The sequence below is a fragment of the Mesocricetus auratus genome, unplaced genomic scaffold (assembly GCF_017639785.1).
Source record: "Mesocricetus auratus isolate SY011 unplaced genomic scaffold, BCM_Maur_2.0 Super-Scaffold_100691, whole genome shotgun sequence".
Classification (NCBI taxonomy): Eukaryota; Metazoa; Chordata; class Mammalia; order Rodentia; family Cricetidae; genus Mesocricetus; species Mesocricetus auratus.
In genome coordinates this window covers 22,459,358-22,481,897 of record NW_024429267.1, presented here as the reverse complement: position 1 = coordinate 22,481,897, position 22,540 = coordinate 22,459,358, and the positions used below count along the sequence as shown (strand labels likewise).

The 22,540-nt window shown below is 44.1% G+C and overlaps 1 protein-coding gene and 1 long non-coding RNA gene across 3 annotated transcripts in view; both read right to left on the bottom strand.

The window, feature by feature from the left end:
- The window catches only part of Sh3bgrl2 (SH3 domain binding glutamate rich protein like 2), a 49,822-nt gene extending 39,973 nt beyond the window's left edge, over positions 1 to 9,849 (bottom strand). The window contains exons 1-2 of the mRNA XM_021229307.2: positions 9,834 to 9,849; positions 7,622 to 7,857 (exon numbers count right to left, since the gene is read on the bottom strand). Of these exons, the coding sequence (XP_021084966.1) occupies positions 7,622 to 7,857; positions 9,834 to 9,849 (252 nt within the window). The remainder of the gene's footprint in view (positions 1 to 7,621; positions 7,858 to 9,833) is intronic.
- Positions 9,850 to 12,489: 2,640 nt separating this feature from the next.
- LOC106021436 lies at positions 12,490 to 20,956 on the bottom strand. 2 transcript variants are annotated; one of them, XR_005874685.1, is made up of 3 exons: positions 20,750 to 20,956; positions 20,032 to 20,170; positions 12,490 to 18,139 (listed from the first exon to the last, which is right to left on the bottom strand). It is a non-coding gene; the product is annotated as an uncharacterized LOC106021436 (long non-coding RNA). The 2 variants fall into 2 exon arrangements; XR_005874686.1 differs by lacking the exon at positions 20,750 to 20,956 and adding an exon at positions 20,352 to 20,427.
- Between the last annotated feature and the right edge of the window lie 1,584 nt (positions 20,957 to 22,540).

Genomic DNA, 22,540 nt, shown 5'->3' with positions numbered 1-22,540 from the left:
AGAGTCACAAGTCACAAACTGGCTGTTTTGTTGTTGCTGTTTCCAGGTGTTCTAAAGATCATTTTAAAATCTGAAAGACAGAGCAATTAATTGCGAAACAAACAGTGGACTTTTTATCATGTATTTCTATTAGGAAGGAGAATTAAAGAGGATTTGGGGGACAGAGAAGCTGATACGGACTTTGATAAACTGAAAACAAAGGGCAAACACATAAATGGGACAGGGTATAGAGGACAGGGAGTGTAAGTTGAAACATAGCTCTTGTTCCCAAACCCACAGGGCTGTAATGAGTCTATATAGCTTCTGGGTGGGTTCGGTTACTTGTTTCTTATTTTTAAATATTTTAATTTATTATTTGCCAATGTTATCCTGTGTATAACACATCTGATCATAGGCACCCTCCATGGCCCTCACTTATCCTCCACTCACGCCTGCAGAACCCCTTCTTCCCACAAGTTCTCCCTGCTTTAGTGTGTGATGTGTGTATGTGTGCATATATGTGAATTTATGTGCTATGTGTATATGTGTGAGTGTGGGGAAAGTGTGGTGTGTGTATGTGTGAGGTGTGTACGTGGTGTGTGTGTATGTGTGTGTTTGTGTGTGCTTGAGTGTGTGCATATGGTGCATGTGTGTATGTGTGAGTATATGTGAGTGTGTTTCACTGGGTTTAATAAGGGTTTCTTGAATGAGCAGGTGAGAGATTACTTTCCAAAGCACGGGCCTCTAACCTGCAGCTATGCCTGCTGTAATTTTAAAAAGCAGCGTAAGAGAGAAAGATGCCATTAGACAGAGCTTGGGTGGAGGGGGTTTTTACTGGGGGAAAGTAAATGGGAAAGGGGGAGAGGGGAGAAGAGAGACAAGCCTCTGGGGGCAGGAGCAGCAGAAGAGAGGGGGGAAGGAGAGGCAGAGAGACAGGCAGAGAAGGAGGGAGAGAGGGAGAGGGAAGGAGAGGGAGGGAGAGAGAGAAATGGGAGGTGAGCAGAGCCCTTTTAAAAGGTAACATAGTGAATGTGCACAGGTGGTGCTCTTAGTGGCTTGCAGCTGAGGGCATATCCTGTCAGAACCCTAAGGACGGGTCCATACAGATGCCTGAATACTAAAATTACCACTGAAGTAAACGACTCCCTCTCCTCTAATGGTATGCTGAGTTTTCAGAAACTGACTTTTGGCAGGTGGATAATTTCTTGATCTCATTTTTAAAACCTACATCTCAAAATATAATACTTAACATTTCTGTATATGTAATTTTCGGTAAATCAGGCCAATTTTTAATTTTAAGCAGAAAAACCTCTTGAGATAAATACAGACTTTCTATTCTGTTGTGCTGTTCTAATCCAAGAAAAGTATAATTCATTTCAAAACTTTTTATAAACTAAACATTCAAAAACCTATATAGGAGATAGCGCTGTGCTGGAGAAATTACTCACTGGGCAAAGTGCTTCTTGGGCACATAAGAAGATCTGAGTTTGCATCTTCAGTTTAAAAACAAAACCAAAACTGCCAGGCATGTTGACTTCTACCTGTGATCCTAATGAAGAGACAGAGGAGACAGGAAGATCTCTGTCAAGCTAGCCAATCAGTGAGCTCCAGGTTCAGGAAGAGATTCTCTCCCAAAAAGTCTGGTGGAAAGTGATAAAGGCGGACACCCAACATCAACCTGGGGCCTCCATACTGGAACACACACACTCCACATACACAAAACTCATGAAATCCCCTCTACTTAGGAGCTCATGTGACTTCCCAATGGCCTATGGAGTCTTTCTCACATGAGTAGCTCTCCTTTTCTGTTTTATTTTTAAAATTTGAAAAACAAAACAGAACTTCTTATCATAAATACTTGTCAAGATGTAGCTTACCCATATGGTTTGAAATGCTGGATCAAAGTATCTAAACACAAATGGATTTAAAAAAAAAAGATTTCACAAAGGAATCAATGCTGGTGATTATACCCATATTGGAAAATTTAAATGTTTTTGTATAAAGGAAAGAAGTGTCAAAATTGGGAAACATTAAAATGTAATAGAAAAACTGAGGCCAGGACTTTCCTTTCAACGGTAAGAAATAAAATAAAATAAATAAAAATAGAAAAGGTTTGCCTTCCTAGCAGCAAACCTCACACACAGACTACCTGTTCATACAATTTGCTCTCTAGCTGGGAACTTCAGAGTGAAAGCCGCCTGCCCAGCTAAAGAGAAAATTCTACTATCTGTCTGTATAGTTCAACCCTCAGACTGGACATGGCTCTACACTGTATTACATGCACCTCAAAGATACTGCAATGCCACCTTTCGGTACCTGTGAACGTGACCTCATTTGGAAGCAGGATCTTTGCAGATGTTCTTTAGGATGATGTCATTAGAGTAGGCCCTACTACAACACGCCTAGCTAAAAAAATAAAATAAAATAAAAAAGGTCATTTTGAACACCAAAGACAGATATGGAGAGGCACATAAATACAAAGGCTTTCAGAGCAACCCATCTACAAGCCAAGACATGCCAGCAGATCCTAGGAGCAGATTCTCCCTCACAGTTCTCAGAATGCTAACCCTTGGATCTCCAACCTCCAGCAGCAAGAGGAGTTCTGATACTTTAGCCACACAGCCCTAGGAAATAAATGCACAGTCTTTACTTACCTCCATGCCCTTGGGCCCTCAAGTCATTCCTGCCTCTCCCGATCACTTCTTGCACAACCTCATCCTGAAGCCTGCTCCTCACTCACTCTTCCTCCAGTGCCCTGCAGAACTGTCTCTGGCCAGGGAGCCACTGGCCCATGGGGCAGCCCTTTGAGCAGATAAACCTCCAAACTACAGGATGCCAGCATCCCACATACCATACACAGTACCTGAGGACAGACACCAAAGAGAGACTCTAGAAGCTTTGGAGTCAGCTGTCATCTAGGGCTTGACTCCAGGTCAGAGCACCAGCTGAACATGATCTGGTTTGAGTCAGTTCTCTTCAGCCTCTTCATCTGTGACATGGCAATAACTCTCCTGCCAGGGGTCAGTGAAGATAAGTTAGGATCCCCAAGAGGCCAGGCACCTGCTCGCTCCTGTCAGAGTCAAGCGACAAGCGACTTAGCACAGAGTCCTGTTACTGCCTATGATCACCTCCTGACTTTGCTGCTTTCAAACTCTTTCCTAAGGCTTTCTTACAGAACGGCGTCACTGAGTACAGGGAAGCAACAGCTTGAACTGGTAATTGCATGCCTAAAATAATAACCAGTTGTGCACAGCAGCAAGGACACACTGCACAGCTGCAAAGAGCAATGCATCTCTGAGCATAGAGTGTCTGTCTTCCCCTTCCGCACCCACCCTCACCTTAATACACTGAGCAGGCCACAGCGAGCTCTCCTCTTCCCAGCTTGCCTTCCCATGTCGGCATCTCCTTTGTTCCCAGATGGTGGCCATCCAACATTCAGAGATGTGTAAAACCAGTGTTATCTAGCCCATTTCACCCTGGTTCATGAACGCATCCCTCAGGCCACTGTAACGCTTGGCCTTAGCTTAGGCTTGTTTCTAACTAGCTTTTATAACTTAAATTAACCTGTTATATTAATCTACGTGCTGCCACGTGGCTCATGGCTTTTACCTCTCCTCCTGCATGCCTTGCTTCCTCTGCATCTGGCTGGTGACTCCCTCTTTCGTCTTCCCAGAGCTCTCTCTGTCCAGAAGTCCTGCCTATACCTCCTGCCTAGCTACTGGTCATTTAGCTTCTTATTAAACCGATCACAGTAACATATCTTTACACAATGTAAACAAGTATCTGGCAACAAGCCACCATCAGTCCTCCTTGACTGCATGATTTGCAGGCGAAGCCTCCAAGCTTGATGAAGATAGCAATGATTTGGGTCAAGTCTGTTTTCCTGACCATCCTAGCATGTGGCACCTAACACCACCTAACTCAGTACTAGGGTTGTTAGTGTCAGTGGGAAAGAGTGTTTGCTGCACAAGCATGACAACCTGGGTTTGAATTTCAATACCTACCAGGGAAAGCCTTGCATACACCTGTAATCCCAGTGCTATGAGCAGCAGAGATAGAAGGGTTTCTGGTCACCAGCCTAACTCCAAGGTCAATGAAAGACCCCAATCCAAAGAAATGAGGTGAAGAATGACAGAGCAGGACATCTGATGTCCTCCTCTGGCGTCTGCAGGCCCGTGTGCACATACACACATATCCATATAGCGCACACATACATACACATGCAGCATGCATGTACATACAAATACATACAACACACACATACAAACAGACACATAGGAGGGAGAAACAGCCTGATCCTTAGTTTTCCATGTTTAAAATAAGCACATACATCAATCAATCGATGCTGGAATATGGCTTCCAATTACTGACTACCTGGATGACATTAGGTCAAATCACTTCACCTCTATGCCCAAGTTCCCTTCTGCGTGAAACTGTGTGCTTGGACTTCACTTACAGACTTTTAGGTTCCCCTCTGACGCTCAACTGAGCCACAAAACTTTAATGAATGATAAAGGATATATCCAAGCATAAGCACAGCTCTCGCCTCAATGAAGACTTTATTCCCTTTTTGATATTTGAGTCCAAGGCAAGGAGGAAGGGAAAATCTCAGACCTGAAGTCCACCCTTGAAGGATGGCACCCTGCTCCCTGAAGGACAAAAGGCCCAGAGCAGCAGACAAGCCACAGATGCTGAAAACATCTCCAAGATGCAGAGCACGGTGGAGTCTGAATTCACAGGGTTCCTTTGGGGACTTGAAGAGTTCACCTTGTCACCCCAAGAGGTTCACAGGGTCATCTGCTGCTCACCCTTCTCCCCAAGCACCTCCACATCCAGCCTTTAAAAATGGGCTCAGGAACGCTTTCCCACACTCCTCTCCCTGCTGGCTGCCCCTACATACATATTTTATGATTCTAGCATTTTCCTTCCATATCTTACATCCGGCATGGAGTCCCTCCCCTGCCTGTGGAATTTCTGCCTGGTAAGTGTTCCCGCAGGAGGCATGTCCTTGAGCTGCAAGCTATTACTGAAGGTTTTACTACCTTTCCTAGCAGACAGATGTCCTCACCTCAAGAAGAGACCACACCCTGTGTTCTCCCAGGCTTCTCTGTAAAACCAAGGACAGAGTTGGGCAGGGTACAGGCAGACCAAAGCAAATTCTGTTAAATATATCAATGAACAAAAACCTTTTAAAATTAAAGTCACATTAACATATTTCCCAGACAAAGGTTATCTAGGCCTCTGCTGTTGGGTACACAGGCATAATAAATTAAAATTTTAAATGACCTTTCTATGAATAAAATAGCCTCACTCTAACAGCAGCATGGATGGTATAACACGGTATAATTTTTATTTCCTAGTAAACAGCAGGTCTCACCCGGAGCTGGGGATGATGAGCAGACACCCACCCCTTCGTGTTAGTCATCCGTACTGCCGAAGCTCCACCACTCAAGCGAACCAGGAGAGAGGAGGATTTTTTTCTAAACAGTATGCTTAAATGTCCTGCCAACTGGACCTACTCTGGTCCCATTCCTTCCTTGTGGTTTAATACACAAGGGCTAAAATCAAACTGACTCGGGAATGACACTGTTCTTCCATACATTTGCTGGTCACAGACGGATACAGAAGAAAACGCTGCCAACAGTTAACCCGACACTGCCAGAAAGAAAATACAGCATTCCCACAAAATCTTAGCATAGCTTAATGTTGTAAGTACCACTAGCCTCCCCGGCCAAGAGTTCCCCTACACTCCTTCATCATGGCCAAGAAATCAACATCCTTGCAGCTAAGCATCAACTTTATATAGCCTAAAACACCAACATCAAAGAGCAACTGCACGTGAAGTAGGAGACAATATTACAAAATGAGGAGACTTTGTGGTAAGAATTTCTGAGACCTGAAAAGAATAAGTTTTCAAACAGCAGACTGAAATGAGTAATCGGTGTTTACAGGCTGTGTCTGTGTGGTGACTGGATGTGACCTCCCAACCAAATGAAACATCAGACCACGGGAATCTGAGACACAGTAAAAACAAAAACTAAAAAAACCAAAGTGGGAGAACTCCCCTTTGAAGTTAGCCAGTACGCTGATAATGAAATAAGCTGTTACAGCATTCCCACATTTACTGGGCATTTTTAAAGTGCAGTACAGTTTGTGAGTGCCTCAACACCCTTCATGGCACAGGAGAGGAACTCGGGCAGAGCCCGGGCACCCCTGGTCCCCACTACACTAGTAAGGGCACTAAAACTCCTTTCCTCAATTTCGCTCCATGTACAAAACATTAAATCCAAAACTGAAGTCACACAGTAGGCAGGCAATAAATACATATGTGTTAATGGAACTGATGAAGCCAGGATACAGGATGCACATCCGGTCTGGATAACACAAGCGAAGATCCACACTACAGCACCTCCCTTCCACACCTGATAAAGTGCTTTTGACATAATTACTGAAGCAGGTAAGTTCATGGTAAGGCCAAAAGCTCTACAGTAAGGAATGCATTTAAATAAATCTACCTGGGAAACAGTACATGTTCACAAGGCTCAGCTTTAACCCAGAAAAAAAAATCTGTCAAAGTCACCTATGACTAAGCAATGGGAAAAAAAATAATTGGAAATGTGAGGAGTTTGAGAACCACAACATATAGCCTGCACATACAGGTAAGCTAGCATTTTTCTGTCTAGTGAAAATGGGGGATCCTTGTAGTAAAAGGAGGGGATTTTAAATTATAAGTTTCGGTGGTTTACAGGAATTTTTTAACAGTATTTTATTCCATCTCTACCCCACCCATTTATATTCTGGGACAATCAATCTGCCTACTGGGCAGGCAACCAGCCAGACCAAACTTTAAACAATAATTCTTGCACTTTCTTCTATATCTGATTAAGTATCTCAGAAAACAGACTTTTAGAGCCGTAGTCTGACTCTTAACTAAGGAAATCAAGCCTTAATAATCACGTCGAACACCAGCACTACGTGCGTCGCAGTCAGTGGACTGTCCAGCATACATGTGCATTTTTCCTTAACGTATAACATTTCTGGCTCTTTAATTTCTTTAATAAAAAACATTCTACGAACACAATGGCTAAAAACAAAAAAACACAATTTATAGATTCCTAAACTGATATTTACCACACCACTGAGGGAGCGGGCAAAGGACACACGCACCCAGGTTTCCTTACAAATGTAAAAGTATTTATAACACCCTAGGCTAAAAAGCGACAAGGAAAACAAATTACTCCGAACTAACAGGACAAGAGAGCTTTACTGTTCTCTTCGCTCAGGTGTAGAACTAAAGAAATGGACTTGCTGGGGACGAGAGAGAGGAGAGCAATTCCTTTAAACGTGTTTCCTTCAGACGCCAGGTCAGCAAATCAAAGTAGTCTAAACTCCCATAAAAAAAAAAAAAAAAAAAAAAAACACAAGCCGGCAGTGTCCCAAGTCGGGTACCTATAAACTCAGGAAAGGGGCCCCTGGTGCTGGCAGCTGCGGCAGGGGACTGGCTCCCCGGTGCCCCTCGCTAGCTGGCAGCGCACGAGCGCGACCCCAGCGCATCCACCGGGTCCGAGCCTGGCGGTCACCTGCCCGCGCGGCTCCCACGGGCGCACGCGCCGCGCGTCTGCCGCGATCCCGCCCCGCTCACCGCCACGAAGCCCGAGGACGAGGCGACGAACACGCGGACCACCATCCTCTCGCTGCACCGGGAAACGCCGCTGGGGCGGACGCAGAAGCTGAAGGCGGCTGAGGCTGCTGCCGACTCGGGGATCCTCCGAGAGCACCGCAGCGACACGTCTAGCTCCCGCCGCTCCGCGGATGAAAGCCCAGCGCCTTCGCCGCGGGCTGAGCGGGAGGCGGGGTGGGGCCGGGAGGCCGCGGGGCCTAATGGGAGTTGTAGTTTCCGCAACTACCAGCGTGACCAGGCACTGCACTCCCTGCAGCCGACGCCGGCTTCTTGTTAATTAATCTACACATAGGTGGTTTAGGAAGAACCCAGAGGCGCCAGAGTACAAGGGAAAAGCAAACTAGACAAAGGGTCGGGTTCAGAGTTCAAGCTTGGGCTTTGTATGCGGTGGAGATGGGTGGAGCATCCTCACCCAGAAACGACTTCAGTGCCTCTGAGATCCACTGTTTAAAACCTGCCTTCCTCTAGAGACCTGGGCTGATACAGGGTTCTGATAGGTGGTGGCAGTGACTTGAGCTTGTTTTTGTTTTATTTTCTGCAGTCTTGGAAACTGTGGAAACATATTTTTTCTCATGAAAATGGTTTTATTGTGTAGCCCAGGCTAGCCCAGAACTCACTACCCTCCTTCATCCACCTCCCTAGTAGTGGGATTACAAGCAAGTATCACCACGCCCAATTTGCAAAGGGAATCTCTTAGGTAAATGAAAGAGGCTTTCATCTTTATTCTAAAGACACTGGAAAACTGGAAACCAGATGAGAACATGACCGGTATTTTATTTTTCTTAGCAAAACTGTAACTATAGTAGAAAAAAAAAAGTACCGAGAGAAATGAAAACCCCCCTATCGACACTGGGAATCAGAAGCCACCCACCCCACCCCCTACCCTGCACAATGGCTTTGCCTCTGTGCATCTACTGATATTTACAGTTGAGCCAAACCTGTGCCTTTTTCAAAATCGCTGTGCATTCCAGCGCGGTATCCCAGGAGGATACCATTAAAGGGAAAGCTTTCCTGTAGTGACTAATAGGTTACGAATGGTTCTCCAGCAGGTTGTTTTTACTTGGCTAATGCCCAAGCCGCTCAGTTTTGTGGAAGTGAACCAGTTTTCCTCGCAGTACTGTATTTACTTTCTTCCTTTCAACAGGGGACTTTAGCAGAGTTCTGGGAATGCTGCTAATTAATTCTAGAGAGAAGGAAATCGTGTGATAAAAGTCTCCCTCGTTTCCAAGTTTCTGGCACAAATAGTTCCTTAAAGGACTTTTATTTTGAAGCTTATCGATAGTTTGAGTTTCTACCCTTTCTTGTTGCTAATGTTTTACACAGTCTTATTTACACTTTATTTATTTTGTGTGTGTGCACATCCATTCAGCACAACAGGCTTGTGGAGGTCAGAGGACAATTGTGGGAGTCTCTCCTTCTACCACATAATCAAGGATCAGTAGAAAGTGTCTTCACCCACTAAATCATCCCACCCGCCCTTCTGGTGCTTATTTTAATGCACTTTTGTCATAGGCCTTTTTAAATTTAGTGGAGTAAAAGAGCATACAATGCTGATGGGACTCTTTCAATTTAATGTCTAAAACTTAATATAAATTCTGCTGTAGTTAATAACACTCTGCAAATGTTCTTTAACTTTGTTATCACAAACATGGGAATGTGTGCTTAACAATACATGAAACAGTTTTCATAGAAGTAGATACATATTTCCTGCATAAGCATGGGTTTTTTTTACAAAAGGCACCATTTCCTGCTGTGTGGAATTAATGTAGCAATGGAGATTAAAAAGCTTAACAAATGAACTCAGAACCATTCTGAGCAAAATGGATTTTTAAAAAATGCCTACGTCATTTCCTCAGTCAGCACGTCCTGGAATTGGGACTGGGGCAGTCAGGCAACATGAAGCTGTGACATAGAACTCACAACTTTGATGAGTTGTGTTACTCATCATCCTGTTGCTGGACAAATCACCTGGGATAACTTAACAAGCGGAAAGAAAGGTCAGCAGGTGTGGTAGCACAGGCCTGTTATCCCACCACCTGGAAGACCAAAGCCCAAGAACGTGAGGCCACTCACTTCTGGCACCAGAAAGCAAAGGAAGAGAAAGGGGGCTGGAACTCAGCCTGCCTCCAAGGTCATGCCTATCTTGACTTAGCTTCTCTCCTTTAGGCCTCACCTCCTGAAAGTCCCATCGTGTCCTCGGAGAGCGTCCCAGCCTGGAAGCCAAGTCTTCAGTGCATAAGCCTTTGGGTGATGTTTGCAATGCTAGCTGTAACTGAAGCCATGTCTGGTTGTCTGGTTCATAAGAGCCAGAAAAGCTAAAGGAGCAAGCCAGTAAGAAGGGGAGAGTAAAGCAGATGGAGAGTGACAGATGCTTCAGAAAACAGCCCTGGTCTTGCTGTGGGTCAGGGATCTTCAACCTGCAACCTGCTAAATTGGCCATCTGTCCATTTTACACATACAGTTTCATTGGCTCACATTCTACGTATTGTATGGAGGAATGCAAGACTCCATGGTCCTCCCGGTCTGATGCTCTCACTGCTTGCCTTTTACAGAGAAAGCTTGCCAATCCATTTCTGGTTTAACCTGTTCTGCTATCACAGACTGGAGGGTGATGTCACACCTGTCTCAATATCATAAATTCTCTGACTTGCTTAAGCCTCCACAAGTGACTTTCGTTTTACACAAAGGCAAGAGCCCAAACAATTTCATACTTCATCTGTAACATTCCAAGGACAATTTGAAGACTTTTGTGACCATAACTCCTTTTTTCCACCTTGGTTTAAAAAAATGATTTCTAGAGATTATATACACCACAAAATATATTCTCAATTCAGAAACCAAGTGAGGAAAGCGGAGACCCAGAATTTGAAAACAAACTGGAGGGGTTGCCTTGAAGCTACTTAGATTTTGATCTATAGACAGTGCAGGAAGGTAAAGCTTGATAACAAGTCTAGTGGGTCAAAGTTGCTGCCTTGTCACATTGGGCTTGCTCCCCCCCTCCCCAGAAATCATGCTACATCATCGCCAAGATCCTTAGCATTTCATGGGAAAAAAACAGGGCCCTTTAACACTATAATGAGGTCAATGGATCCTTTCTCAAAAATAAATGTTTTTAGTGGCATATCAGAAACTTAAATCAGACTACAAAGGAAGAGCTACTGTCACAAAGAGTTGTCAAAATCTTAAAGCACATATTGGTACAGGTGTGTGCTTCCTTCTAACTGCATTCAGGAAAAAGGTCTACTGCCAGATCAGATAGCCTCAACAGGTTTGAAGCAATAATGGGGAAAAGTTTAAAGAAGTTTACAACAATCTGAAAACAAGAGACTATTGTGACTTCTACTGGTGACAAACCGAGAGTGTTGCTACTATAGACTGCTCAGATGTTTAAGAGAAGGAACTGGTGTCTTTTAGTTAGCATTCAATGACAGTGCAAAGATATGATTTTTGCTTTCTTCCTATAAGACCCTTCCACCTTTGGCTGTAGTGGGAAGAGGCTCCAGGCATCCTAGGCTGAGAATTCCTGGTGTATGGCTGTATTCAGATGTGTAGAAGTCTATGATTAGCAAATGAAGAAAGTATACAAGGAGACAGGAGACTTGGAAAAAGACGGAGGCATTGAAAACCATGGGGCAAAGCACAATCAGAACGGTATGAAAGTGAGAATAAAGTAGCACAGGACCCAGAAGAGTAAGTTTTAGAAAGGTAACAATAGCTAAGGGACAGCCAACAACTAAAAGAAACAGACAGTAGACACTCACTACTCATCTGCCTAGTCCCATATGTCTGGGCTACATCTGTCTTAGCCCAACGATGACCTATTGCAGCCTGAACCCCACTTATGGCATAGATGGCAGGGCTTGACAATACATCCTGGTTCATCAAGTTCCTCATTCAAGATGTTATAGTAGGGATATTGAAACAGCGGTAGAAATGTGGCAGAAGATGCTGTGATGCAATGAGGAGAGAATGAGAAGTCTTATGTAAGTTGGGGCGATAAACGATCTAAAACAATGGGCAAGGAAAGAAGGTTGGTCCAGGGTGGAAGCCACTGTGACTAAGAGAAAGCATGAGCTAATGGCCTCAATTCCAGTCTTCGTTTTCATGAACTCATGTCTGTCAGCTCCTACCCATGAGTTGCTGCTTCCTAACCCTGCTTCTTTTTCTTGCAGGTCCCTGTCCTAGCAGCTATGAAAATGAACAGGACACACTGGACAGCATGGCTAGTAAGTAACGCTCCTTTGGGACTCCACCAGTGACATCAACAGAGGAGGTGAGGCAGGGATATGTTTTCATATAGCCTTAATGCCGGGCCACCTGAGGATAGGAGCATAGTGCACAGAACATCTAATTTGCACACTTGTCTGAAATATTCTGATTTTTCGAAGTCATCTTGGTCTTTACTGATGCACTGAGACTAAACCATCTGCCTATAACTCTACCCTCCTCTGCCTTCATTTGGCTCTTACGTAGACACACACGCACACAATCATACAGATGCACACAACTAGAGATAAAAATAGTCTCCTAAAATTGACTATCACTTGAATAGTTATAGGCAATACAGACTATAGAAATTTCTAAGTCTAAATTTTAGTTAACTAGTTTACTACTTTGTAAACAATTGCCATGTTACAATTAACATTAAATTTTGCATCTAGGTTCTAGTTGAACTCAAAGTATTTTTGATTCCTCTGAAATACGTTGTTAATGATTTTTCTGAATTCAGTTTAACTTCTCATTATTCCAGGATCATAAGATCATTTATGACAATTGTAGCAAAAGCATTAGGAGAGGTTTATATAGAGACAAAATTATAGAAAATCAAATTATTGTAGCAATTATGTTTTATTGTTTTTTTCTGAAGTTTTGAAAGACCTACTAGATGAAAATTATGAACATTTGGTGTCAGTGTTTTGTTTTGTTTTTTAAATCCAGAGTCACACATAGCCTGGGTTAGTTTCAAACTGATACTCTAGTCTCCAGCTCTTTCAGTGCTAGAATTTCAGGAATGTATCACTATTCCTCTTTTTCAGTGCGTTTTAATACCAGAAGACATAGGATTCTGGAAGGAATAACAAGGTCTTCTTTTAATTCCTCGACTCTCTCCTAAAAGTAAAACTGCAAGGGTAAATTAGAACAAAGAACAATTTGATGATATAAGTTTATTGCCGGAATTCATTCCGCCAATAATTTTGGGGTACCGGCTTTCCGTGGCTTCTGTGTGAGAACATGATGTCTTATAAGGAAGAGGAGGGGTCTGGCTTTCTTGGGAGGTCAGAGCAGAAGCAGGCCTTGTGGCCTTTAACATCTCCCCTGGGCAGAATGACACCACAGGGCAGCTGGATCCATGTCAGCCAACATCTTGTCCTGTATTTGTAAGTCTGTATTTCCTCATTGGATCCACCTCTAGCCAATCATTCAGAGGCATCTTAAATTGCAGATACCACTGTGCTCTGCCCAGCACTCCCTATACTGTAGCCAGAGCCGACCTTCCAGGGGAACTGGTTCTGCATCTTGTGGAATTCCTTTAACACTGAAATCTGAGGAAGGCTTCTCTGAGTCTAACTCTACTGTGCTGAGCAATTCTGCTCTCACCTGGTGTCACCGAGTCCTTGATAAGGTGAGACACTCTTTAATGAAGGGTAAGCCATCTGGTGCTCATCTCACTCTTGTCGTGTTTCAGACATATTTGAAAATTTTATTAAAGTCCTCAGAGAACAACATAGTAAACCAAATGCATTGTCATTGTTTTCAGTTTACAATTGCTGGAAACATGTCACTTTAAATAGCCCACTTGGTTTAGTTAGAGTTGTTTGTCGAATACTTGCTCCCCATTAGTAACCCATCAAACTCCTCTCTTCAGCAAGTTGTAATCATTTTCGAGTCTGGAAAAATGCTAATAACGTTTCTGCTTACTTACCTAAAATTTGAGCTGTCTGTGATTCCCTTGAAGATAATCTTTGTTACATGAGCAAAAGTTACTAGCAGAAAAGCAATAGGATGTTTTAACATCCCCAGTCTGCTTCCTTCTGTTTGCTACAATTTGCCTTTGTTCATTTGTTTAGGAGTAGCTTAGGTGGGTGTGTTTGCCTGCCACGGAGTCAAGGTCAGAGGCTGGCCAGCGCTGGGATGGAGATGGCATTGCTTAGTACTGAGTAGCAACCTGTCACTCTTAAACACAGGCTTCTCTGTTCCTCCAGTACACCTCTGCTCCATGTCAACTTGACTTGGCCAAACCTGACAAACTTCCAGCAATAGTACTGCCACTGAGTTATTTCATTCACCGAAATAACAATGTATACAGGAAGATGCAAAGAACAGGAATGTATTTCTCATGGTTCTGCAGGCTGGAAGGTTCCAATCAGAGCACCAGCAGCCTCCTGTTTCCTGCCTCTTGATGCGGTGCTATCACTTTGACCTAATGTAGAAAGGGCTCACTAGCTGTCCAAACAGCTACTACTTCCTTCTCTTTCTTTTCTTCCTCCTCTTCTTCTTTTTCTTCTGCCAATCAAGAGCGTAAACAGTCAGTTCACTTGGTAATGTGTTCGCTACATCCAAGGCTGACTTCCAGCCTCCATATGCCCACGTACAGGTTTTAATTTAATCTGCACTTTAACAGCCCCGTCTCCCAATGCAGTCACATCTGAGGTGCTGCAAGTTTAGAATTTCCACACATGAATTAGGGGATCAGGACACAACTCTACCCATTACAGTGACTGTGTAAGATGCGTTAGCAATTACAAGTCCCATTAGTCCGTTGTTTGTGTCTATAGTGAAATGGCTGATGATGGGTAACTTACTGAGGAAGCAAAGGATATTAAACTCACAGGTCTGGATGTTTCCACTGTATTCTGTATTCGTTGCACCAGCTCTGCTAAGGCCTCATGGTGGATGGCACCAGAGTAGCAGCAGATCACATGAGAGCAGGAGACTGCATGATGACACGCCCTAAGGAGGCAGGTCTTCCACAGCCCCTTCATAATACATGACCCCTAGAGCTCTACCACTGAGCCACATCTCCAGCCCAGTCTCCTATCAGTCTGTCCCTCAACACTGCCATCCTGAAATCTAGCACGTGAATCCTGGAGAACTCACATCCAAGGCAGAGTGAGGCGGTATTAACACAGGTTCTCTTTAAGAGCAGCACAGATGGAGCTCAGCTGTTTTTATTGCCTTGTTTAATCTTTTGCAAGTATAGTTTACAAGCTCTGTGATTCTGAGAAAGCTATAGACTCTCATCACACATCAATTTCTTTCACTGTAATAAAATGATGCTTCCCTAATAAAAAAGGAAAAACTCTAAAAAACAAAAGCAAAGCCCAAAGGCAGCATTAAACTCCTAGAGGGTACAAGGGAACATTGCAGAAAAAGAAAGTGGGGGAGTTGTGTGCTGTAGGCTTTGGAAAACAGCATGAAAAAGTCACCCAGAGAGAGCACTGATAAGCATGTACCGAATGCTATTCTGAGAAATCGGAAACATTTGTTTTGAAAATGGGAGTTTCAGCTTCATCGTGCAATATAAGCCTTCCTCCCTTTCGGACTTCTGAACATCAGTGAAATTCTGTGGGTCTTTGTCTTTTTCTTAAATTGCCTTGAAGACAGCCTAAGAGGAAAATGTTTCCCATCTGTGCCTACTAGTGACCACTTCAAGACCCCAGCCCTCCCCTCATCTAAGCAGGGCACCGCGCTGTGGTTGCAAATGGGTGGTGAGCAGAACAGAAGCAGCTGGGTCCTCATCTGCCCTCATCTCCTCCAAGGCTAAGTGGGGCTGGCAGGAGGCATCCTGTAGGCCTCAGCTGTACCTGGCATTTCCTGCTCAGCCCATCTGGAAATCTTTAGCTGGAGTTCAGACCTCGGATGTCTGAGAGAACAAGAGGGTAAAAATGAAAGCCAAAGGCCCACAGCAAAGTGATACAAGCTGAGCTGTCTTGTTCACAGACTAGCAACAGTATCAAACTGCTGGGCCTTGGTGTAATATCAAAAAGACAGGCATGCACTGTTAAAAACACACGTAAATGTGAAAAAAGGAAAGGAGTAAGGGAGGAAGGAAGGAAGGAAGGAAGGAAGGAAAGAAGAAAGGAAGAAAGGAAGGAAGGAAGGAAGGAAGGAAAGAAGAAAGGAAGGAAGGAAGGAAGGAAGGAAGGAAGGAAGGAAGGAAGGAAGGAAGGGAGAGAAACAGTGGTTTAACGATGGAAAACCAAGACTTAAGGGTGTCTTCTATGTATAATCCATACAAACATCAGGAAGAAGAACAGATAAGGGGATTGTCTACCTGTGAGACACTGACATGAGCTTTAGATTTAATGAGGAAGACTCATGGCAGGGGCAAAGGGTCTGTAAAATGAAACAGGTTGATTAAAACGCATCTGGTAATCTCTGGTTTTGGTCATCAAAGTGGACAGTGCTTCACTGTCCTCGATTGGGAGGGACAATTTGGTTCCTGTGAGATGATCTTTTCTCCAGGGTTCTGTCTCCAGCAGAGAAAATTCTCCTCACTTGTAGGGATGTCCTGTCTTGCAAGGCTTTGGAGTCTTTGTAATCTAATGCTTGTGTAGGTTTAGAACAATGGCTAATTTTTGCTTGTTTGTTTTTTGTCTTTCAAGACATGGTTTTTCTGTGTAGCCTTGGATGTCCTGGAACCAGCTCTGTATATCAGGCTGGCATTGAATGAACTCACAGAGATCTGCCTGCTTCTGCCCCGAGTGCTGGGATTAAAAGCATGCGCCACCACTGTCCTGTGGTAGAACAATAACTCTTGGCACCTTCAGCACTGAAAGGAAATGACACAAGGTAGGTGTTACCTGTGTTGTGGGACTGGTCACACTGTGAACCCCCAAATTTGTGTTAATTAATTAAAACCTTGGATCAGGAGGCGGAGCCAGCAACTAGTTGACAGAAAGTAAGCATAGTCAGAAGGATTCCAGAAGGCAGACAGAGAGACACACAGGAAGCAGTAGGAAGGGACTTTGCCTTTTTTGGTTTGGGGCAGTGGAAGGACATTCTCTTGCTGGGTCTCCAGCTAAGGAGGAAGGTCAGCTGATTGCTTCTTGGCCTCTCAGAGCTAGCAGGTTTTCACCCCAGTATCTGACTCTGGAGTCTTTGTGGGTAAAATAGAACAATGGAGACTTAGTTAAAAACTACAAGGCAGAGACAGTCCCCATCGGGCCTCAACCTGAGCAGTAGTGCAGTGATTATTGGAGCCCAAGTCAGTAGCTGAAACAGCAGTAGATTCAGGGGCATCTGCTGTGTCAATAGAACAACATGCCTGTTTTTAAGTGGATGCACCTGGGTGATTGACAAGTCCCCAACCTGTTCAGAGTTAAGCAGGAGTCTGATCTGAAACAAAGAAAATGCACAGAAATGAAGACATCCATGCCAGGCTTGCTTTCTGCTTTCGTTGCTATGTGGGCCCAGGGGAGACATCAGTGGCTTATAGCAAATGCAGCTTATTAGTGTCTATTATGATTCATGATGAAATTTTCAGGGGTGAAGTTTCCGAGCGTCTATTACTTGATGTAAAAAATGAACTTGGGAATTAAAGAATACGTACCGAAGAATAAAATATGACAAAATACTAATGATTATTGAATCAAAGTGATATTTTCATAATCAAACACCGGGTACAAATTCACATATAAATAGAGTCAGAGATACTATCTGGCTCCTGGCAAATAGAGAGTCTATGCATTTCTTTCTTTCCCGAATCATCCAGCAGAGCTCCCCAAAGTGACAGGCGGCATGTGAGGGGTGGAAGGGAGTGTGGTGATCATCTCCTCTAACTTCAGAATGCCGTACGGGAGGAGAACTGGTCCCCGAACACAGAGGTTGTTAAAGAGTCAGACCAGCTTCCTTGAGGCTTTGTTCTTCTTCCCAGGAGGAGACTGAGCTCCGGGATGAGAAAGACACAGATGCAAAGCCTTTCTGTGCATCACGGACAAGTCAATTAACGTCACCGAGGTGTGTCTTCCTCATCAGTTAACAGGGAGAGTAAGCGATTCTCACATACCATTATGAGAAAACAAACGTGTACCGAGGTCGGCCACGCTGCCTGGCCTTATTACTGGCCCTCAGGGCCTCTGCAACCTCCCTGGAGTTTTCTGCCTCTGTGGATTTTCCTACAGATGACCTTTTCCGCATCCTTTTCACTGGAGAGTACAGGAGGAAGGTCATGTAAATGAGCTCCAACTTCTCCTGGGTTCTTCTGGCTCTGCCATCTGATGGGAGCCATACTGGGCCATTCTGCTGAGGAAAAATGTCACTGACAGCCAGGGCCCTGCTGCCTTCCAAGCACAACAGAAGGAGGTGGCTGCAGCCCGTGTTATCATCAAATGAAACCCTGAAGAAATCAAGGGTGTTAGCACAACAGAAGGAGGTGGCTGCAGCCCGTGTTATCATCAAATGAAACCCTGAAGAAATCAAGGGTGTTAGCACAACAGAAGGAGGTGGCTGCAGCCCGTGTTATCATCAAATGAAACGCTGAAGAAATCAAGGGTGTTTAGAAAATGGATTTTTTCCCTATGCAAATACAAAATATCAGAAAATGTAAACCCAGAAAAAAAATGACATTTAGTGTACTGTGAGCGGCAACCCGCACAGGAAGAACCAAAGGCTTCGGGAGTTAAAAATAATTTGTCAAATGCTTAATGAGTGTCAGAAACTAGACTAGGCTCTCTGCTGGTGCCTTCACACTTAATCCTGATGACAACCCTTTGAGGGAAACTTTTTCCTCTCACAAGACAGTTTGAAACATAAACAGATTTGGAACCTTTTTTTTTTCCTGTGTTTCCAAAGACGACAGAACATTTGTGTGTATAGCCAGAATATCTCAGTACAGGGGGTGTTTTATGTTTTCACTTCAGTCACCTCACCCTCTATAGACCCCCTTCAGTGGCTCCCCACTGTGTCTTATTTCCTTGAAATTGCCTGTCCTCTCTACCTTTTATGTTTTTTTCCTACAGCTGTCCACATACAGTTCCTCATGTTGTGGTGACCCCCCAATCATAAAAGTGTTTTCATTGTTGCTTCATAACTGCAATTTTGCTACTGTTATGAACTGGAATGTCAATAGCTGATATGCAGATGGTCTTAGGTGACCCCTGTAACAGGGTCATTCCACCCCAAAAAGGGTCTTGCCCCACAGATTGAGATCCACTGACCTAAACTATGTCATGCCAGTTGCCAGACTTTCTTCAATACTTGACTCAAGTGTCACTTGGGGTAATCTTCCTAGGATCATTAAGTTGATTTAAATATCTTCTTTTGTGGCACCCTAAAAGTCCATGCTAAATCTGTGTCAGTATTTCTTACATCACAAACTACTGGACTGGGATTTCCTTTAGTATAGATATTAAACTCATGTAACTTTGTATGTCCAACCTCATTCCTCTTCAACATTAGGTCTATATAGCAGATGGAGGGAGAGTGAGTGAATGAATAAATGGGTGGATGGATGGATGAATGAATAAATGAATATGGAGAATGAAGGTTACCCTGGCTTTATCTTGTGACAACGTGAGTTGGAGAAGGGATGACCACTACTAGCAATGGTTTGAATAACTACAAACTACTAATTGGTCAGTTTAGTTTGATCAAATGCTGTCTGTTCCAAAGATGCTTATCTAATGGTTTGTCACTGAATCCAATAATTGCCATAAAAGTCAATGACCCAAGTTTTGGGCCTTGATTTCCTCACATGTTTCACTATAACTGTGTCCTGTGTGACCTAGAATAGTTATTTGAATTGTAATTTGGATAACATTTTTTTTAACTTGGACCCAACTCAATGGGTCAAAGCAAACACTAAATTATGAATTAGAATAAGCAACAAACAAGGGCCTGTGAGATTGGTCAGCAAGTAAAAGTGCCTGACATCAAGCCTGGTGACCTGAGTTTGACCCCTGGGACCACCTGAAAAAAGACAACTTGAATCTACAAGTTGTTCTGTGACCTCCATAGGCACTCTCTGGGATATGTGCTCTCTACCTTCAAAACACACAAAATAAATAAAAATGCATTTTTAAAAAAAAGGATAAACAACAAACCAGAGAATATATAGAAATTAGGGTTGGATCTTGGCATGTGGAGGGGTCATATGTAGATGTTTTTCTTCCCATGTGTCATAGTTGAAAAGCTTAAAACACTTTTCTTTAGACCCTTCCAGCTCCAAAATTCAAGAAGTATAGAATGTTTGCAGCTCTTTTCAAATTTGAAGTTGAAAATGAGCGGGGAAATGATGGTTTAAAGGAAAAAGGTATCCACACCAACAACTAGTAACATCAGATTCTGCTGTTGTGGTAGTTATGATGAATTTCCTCAAGACTGTTCATGACAGGGCAATGACAGGCACCACACTTCCAGGAATTACTCACTTTCCAGGGTGACATGGTTCCTAGTTCAGTATCTTCATATACTGGGGCTGTAGGAAGTCCTTCATATGCTGGGGCTGTAGGAAGTCCTTCATATGCTGGGGCTGTAGGAAGTCCTTCAGGGCCTCGGTGTCCCTGTGCCCTGAAAGCAGAAGCTCCTTGTCAAACGTTGCCTTTTCTTTCAAGGCAAGAAAAGGAGAATGGGGGGGGGAGCTTAGTCAGTGAAGTGCTTTGTAACATGAATAATATAAACCCAGAACAGATGCTGGGGTTTAAGTTGAAGATCAGGAAAGCAAAGCAGCCAACCACTAGAGAGTTCTTACAATGCTCAGACTGAAGGGGTGATTCACTGAACCTCAGATTGCATTTCCAGACTGTACTGCTCTCCACAAAACCTCAGAATCCTAGACTGCCCTCTGAGATTGCACTGAGCTCCTTATAGTCTCTCTAGTTCTGAGATTAAAGGCATCAGCTGTTTCTCTTTTAGACTGATTCGCTCTAATGCAGCCCCGGTGGTCTTGAACTCCCAGAGATCCATCTGCCTCTCTCTCCCAAGTGCTGGGATTAAAGGTGTGTACCACCACTGCCCAGTATCTATAGCTAACTAGTGTGGCTAACTAGTGTGGCTGGCTTTGCAGTCTGATCCTTCAGGAAATCTTTAGTAAATCATAAATAAGAAATCACCACAGTGTTTGCCCGAGCCTGGATTCCCATCACTCACAAAGCACCAGTTGTGGAGACCCAGGCCTATGATCTCAGCAGTGGGGTGGCAGAGACAGATGGCACTCTGGGGCTTCCCTGTCTGCCAGCCAGCTCAGCCAAATTGGCAGGCTCCAGGCCCAGAGACCAAGCCTGACTCAAATCAGCAAATAAGGTGGAGAGTGAATGAGGAAGTAAGCTAGCATCGCCCTTGGCCTCCACAGGTGCAAGCACCTCCACCCTCACCAGGCATACACAAACACAGAGAGGAGGCAGAGAAGGCAAAGGGGAAAGGAAAAAGGGGTGGGGGAGGAGGAGTTATTTCTTTCTCCAAAATCATACTGTGATTCTGTAGATTTTCCCTTCCTGCTATGTACCATGAGAAATCTAGTTCTCCTTAAAGTCCCAATTATTAAAAAGTAATAGTGTGGTACTAAAACACTCTGAAATGTTCTAGTAGCTAAGGTCCTACAGTTGACTCCCATAGGAAGCACAAATTCACATCCCAGCTCTCAAGGTCATAACCCGATCACCATTCACTGAATGTTCTTTCTATGCAGGATTGCTTCCCAAAGACTCTGCTTCCTAAGACAATGAGTTGGTGTGTGGCTTCAAAATGCCAATGTTGCAAGAACTTGAGTACTCTGTCCACAGTGCTCTAGGAGGCCTACAGTGGGGAAGTCTGGAGACTCTACACCTGCCACATGCTCCTCCCTCAATCTAGGCACTAAGGACCTGAGGCTGTCCTCGGGAGGAGCACCCTACCATCATCCTCTTGAGGCCTTACCTCTAGCAGGACCCCAGCAGAGTCTACTGTGCACTTTGTCCCCCTGGTTAAGGACCCAAGACACTCCCACACAGGAAAGGTCAGCTCTCTCTGATTGGGTGGCTCTCCTTCCCATGTCCCCCAGCCCTCTGACTGTCCTTACAATGACTCTCTTCTGCCCACCATGTCCTGTGTCTCCCTGGAGCAGCGATGAGGCACAGAGGATGCTTACAGTGGAAAAACACAACCTACAAACTGAGTTCAGCCTCAGCATCACAAATGCATAGAGCACCTTCCCTGGGTACCCCAGCAGTGTTTGCCCTTCCATTGAGGTGCCTACTTCCTTCCCTACTCCACCTCTGGAGCCGGAGCTCAGGTGAGAAAGGAACCGCCTTCACATCATTTAAATGTTCTGAGTGGTGTTTCTTCAGTGAGAGGATGCATCCAATAGCTACTCCCTCTGCCCCGCCCCCAGAAGTAACTGCAGGTAGGCGTTCCAAAGTCCATGCAAACATTGTCTCAAGTTTACACAAGAGCCTGATCTCGGGCCACAAATTCTATCAGATGTGGAGAGTGACTTTAACCTCCTTTCAGTTTCCCTGAAGTACACCCAGAAAGTAAAGGTTGCACTATAAAACAACCAGATAATAGTTTACAATGAGCCTGTGTTACCCAGTGTAGAATGTGAAAGAGCTGCGGTCCAGTCCTTTTCTTTACTTGTAACTTTTCAAACATTTAAAGAATGGAGCTTCCGATTCTTGAACAGATAGATTTTGATACGAGGTTTGATCCTGGCCTAAGAATGAAGCATAACTTCAAAACATTCCGTATTTATGTATTATTTATTTGTTTTGGAACGATAGATCGCTTTCATTTCTGGCTCCTAAAGTCACCGTCTGGCTTTGGCTTTCATTAGCTGTGTGTTGCTTGCTTTGGTGGCTAACCGTCCCTGCTGAGGTATCCACCCGACTTCTAAGTTAAAAAATGTCCCGGACACACTGGCTATCCACCAGCCTGGGCAGAACCTCTTCCCACAACTGCCATGAG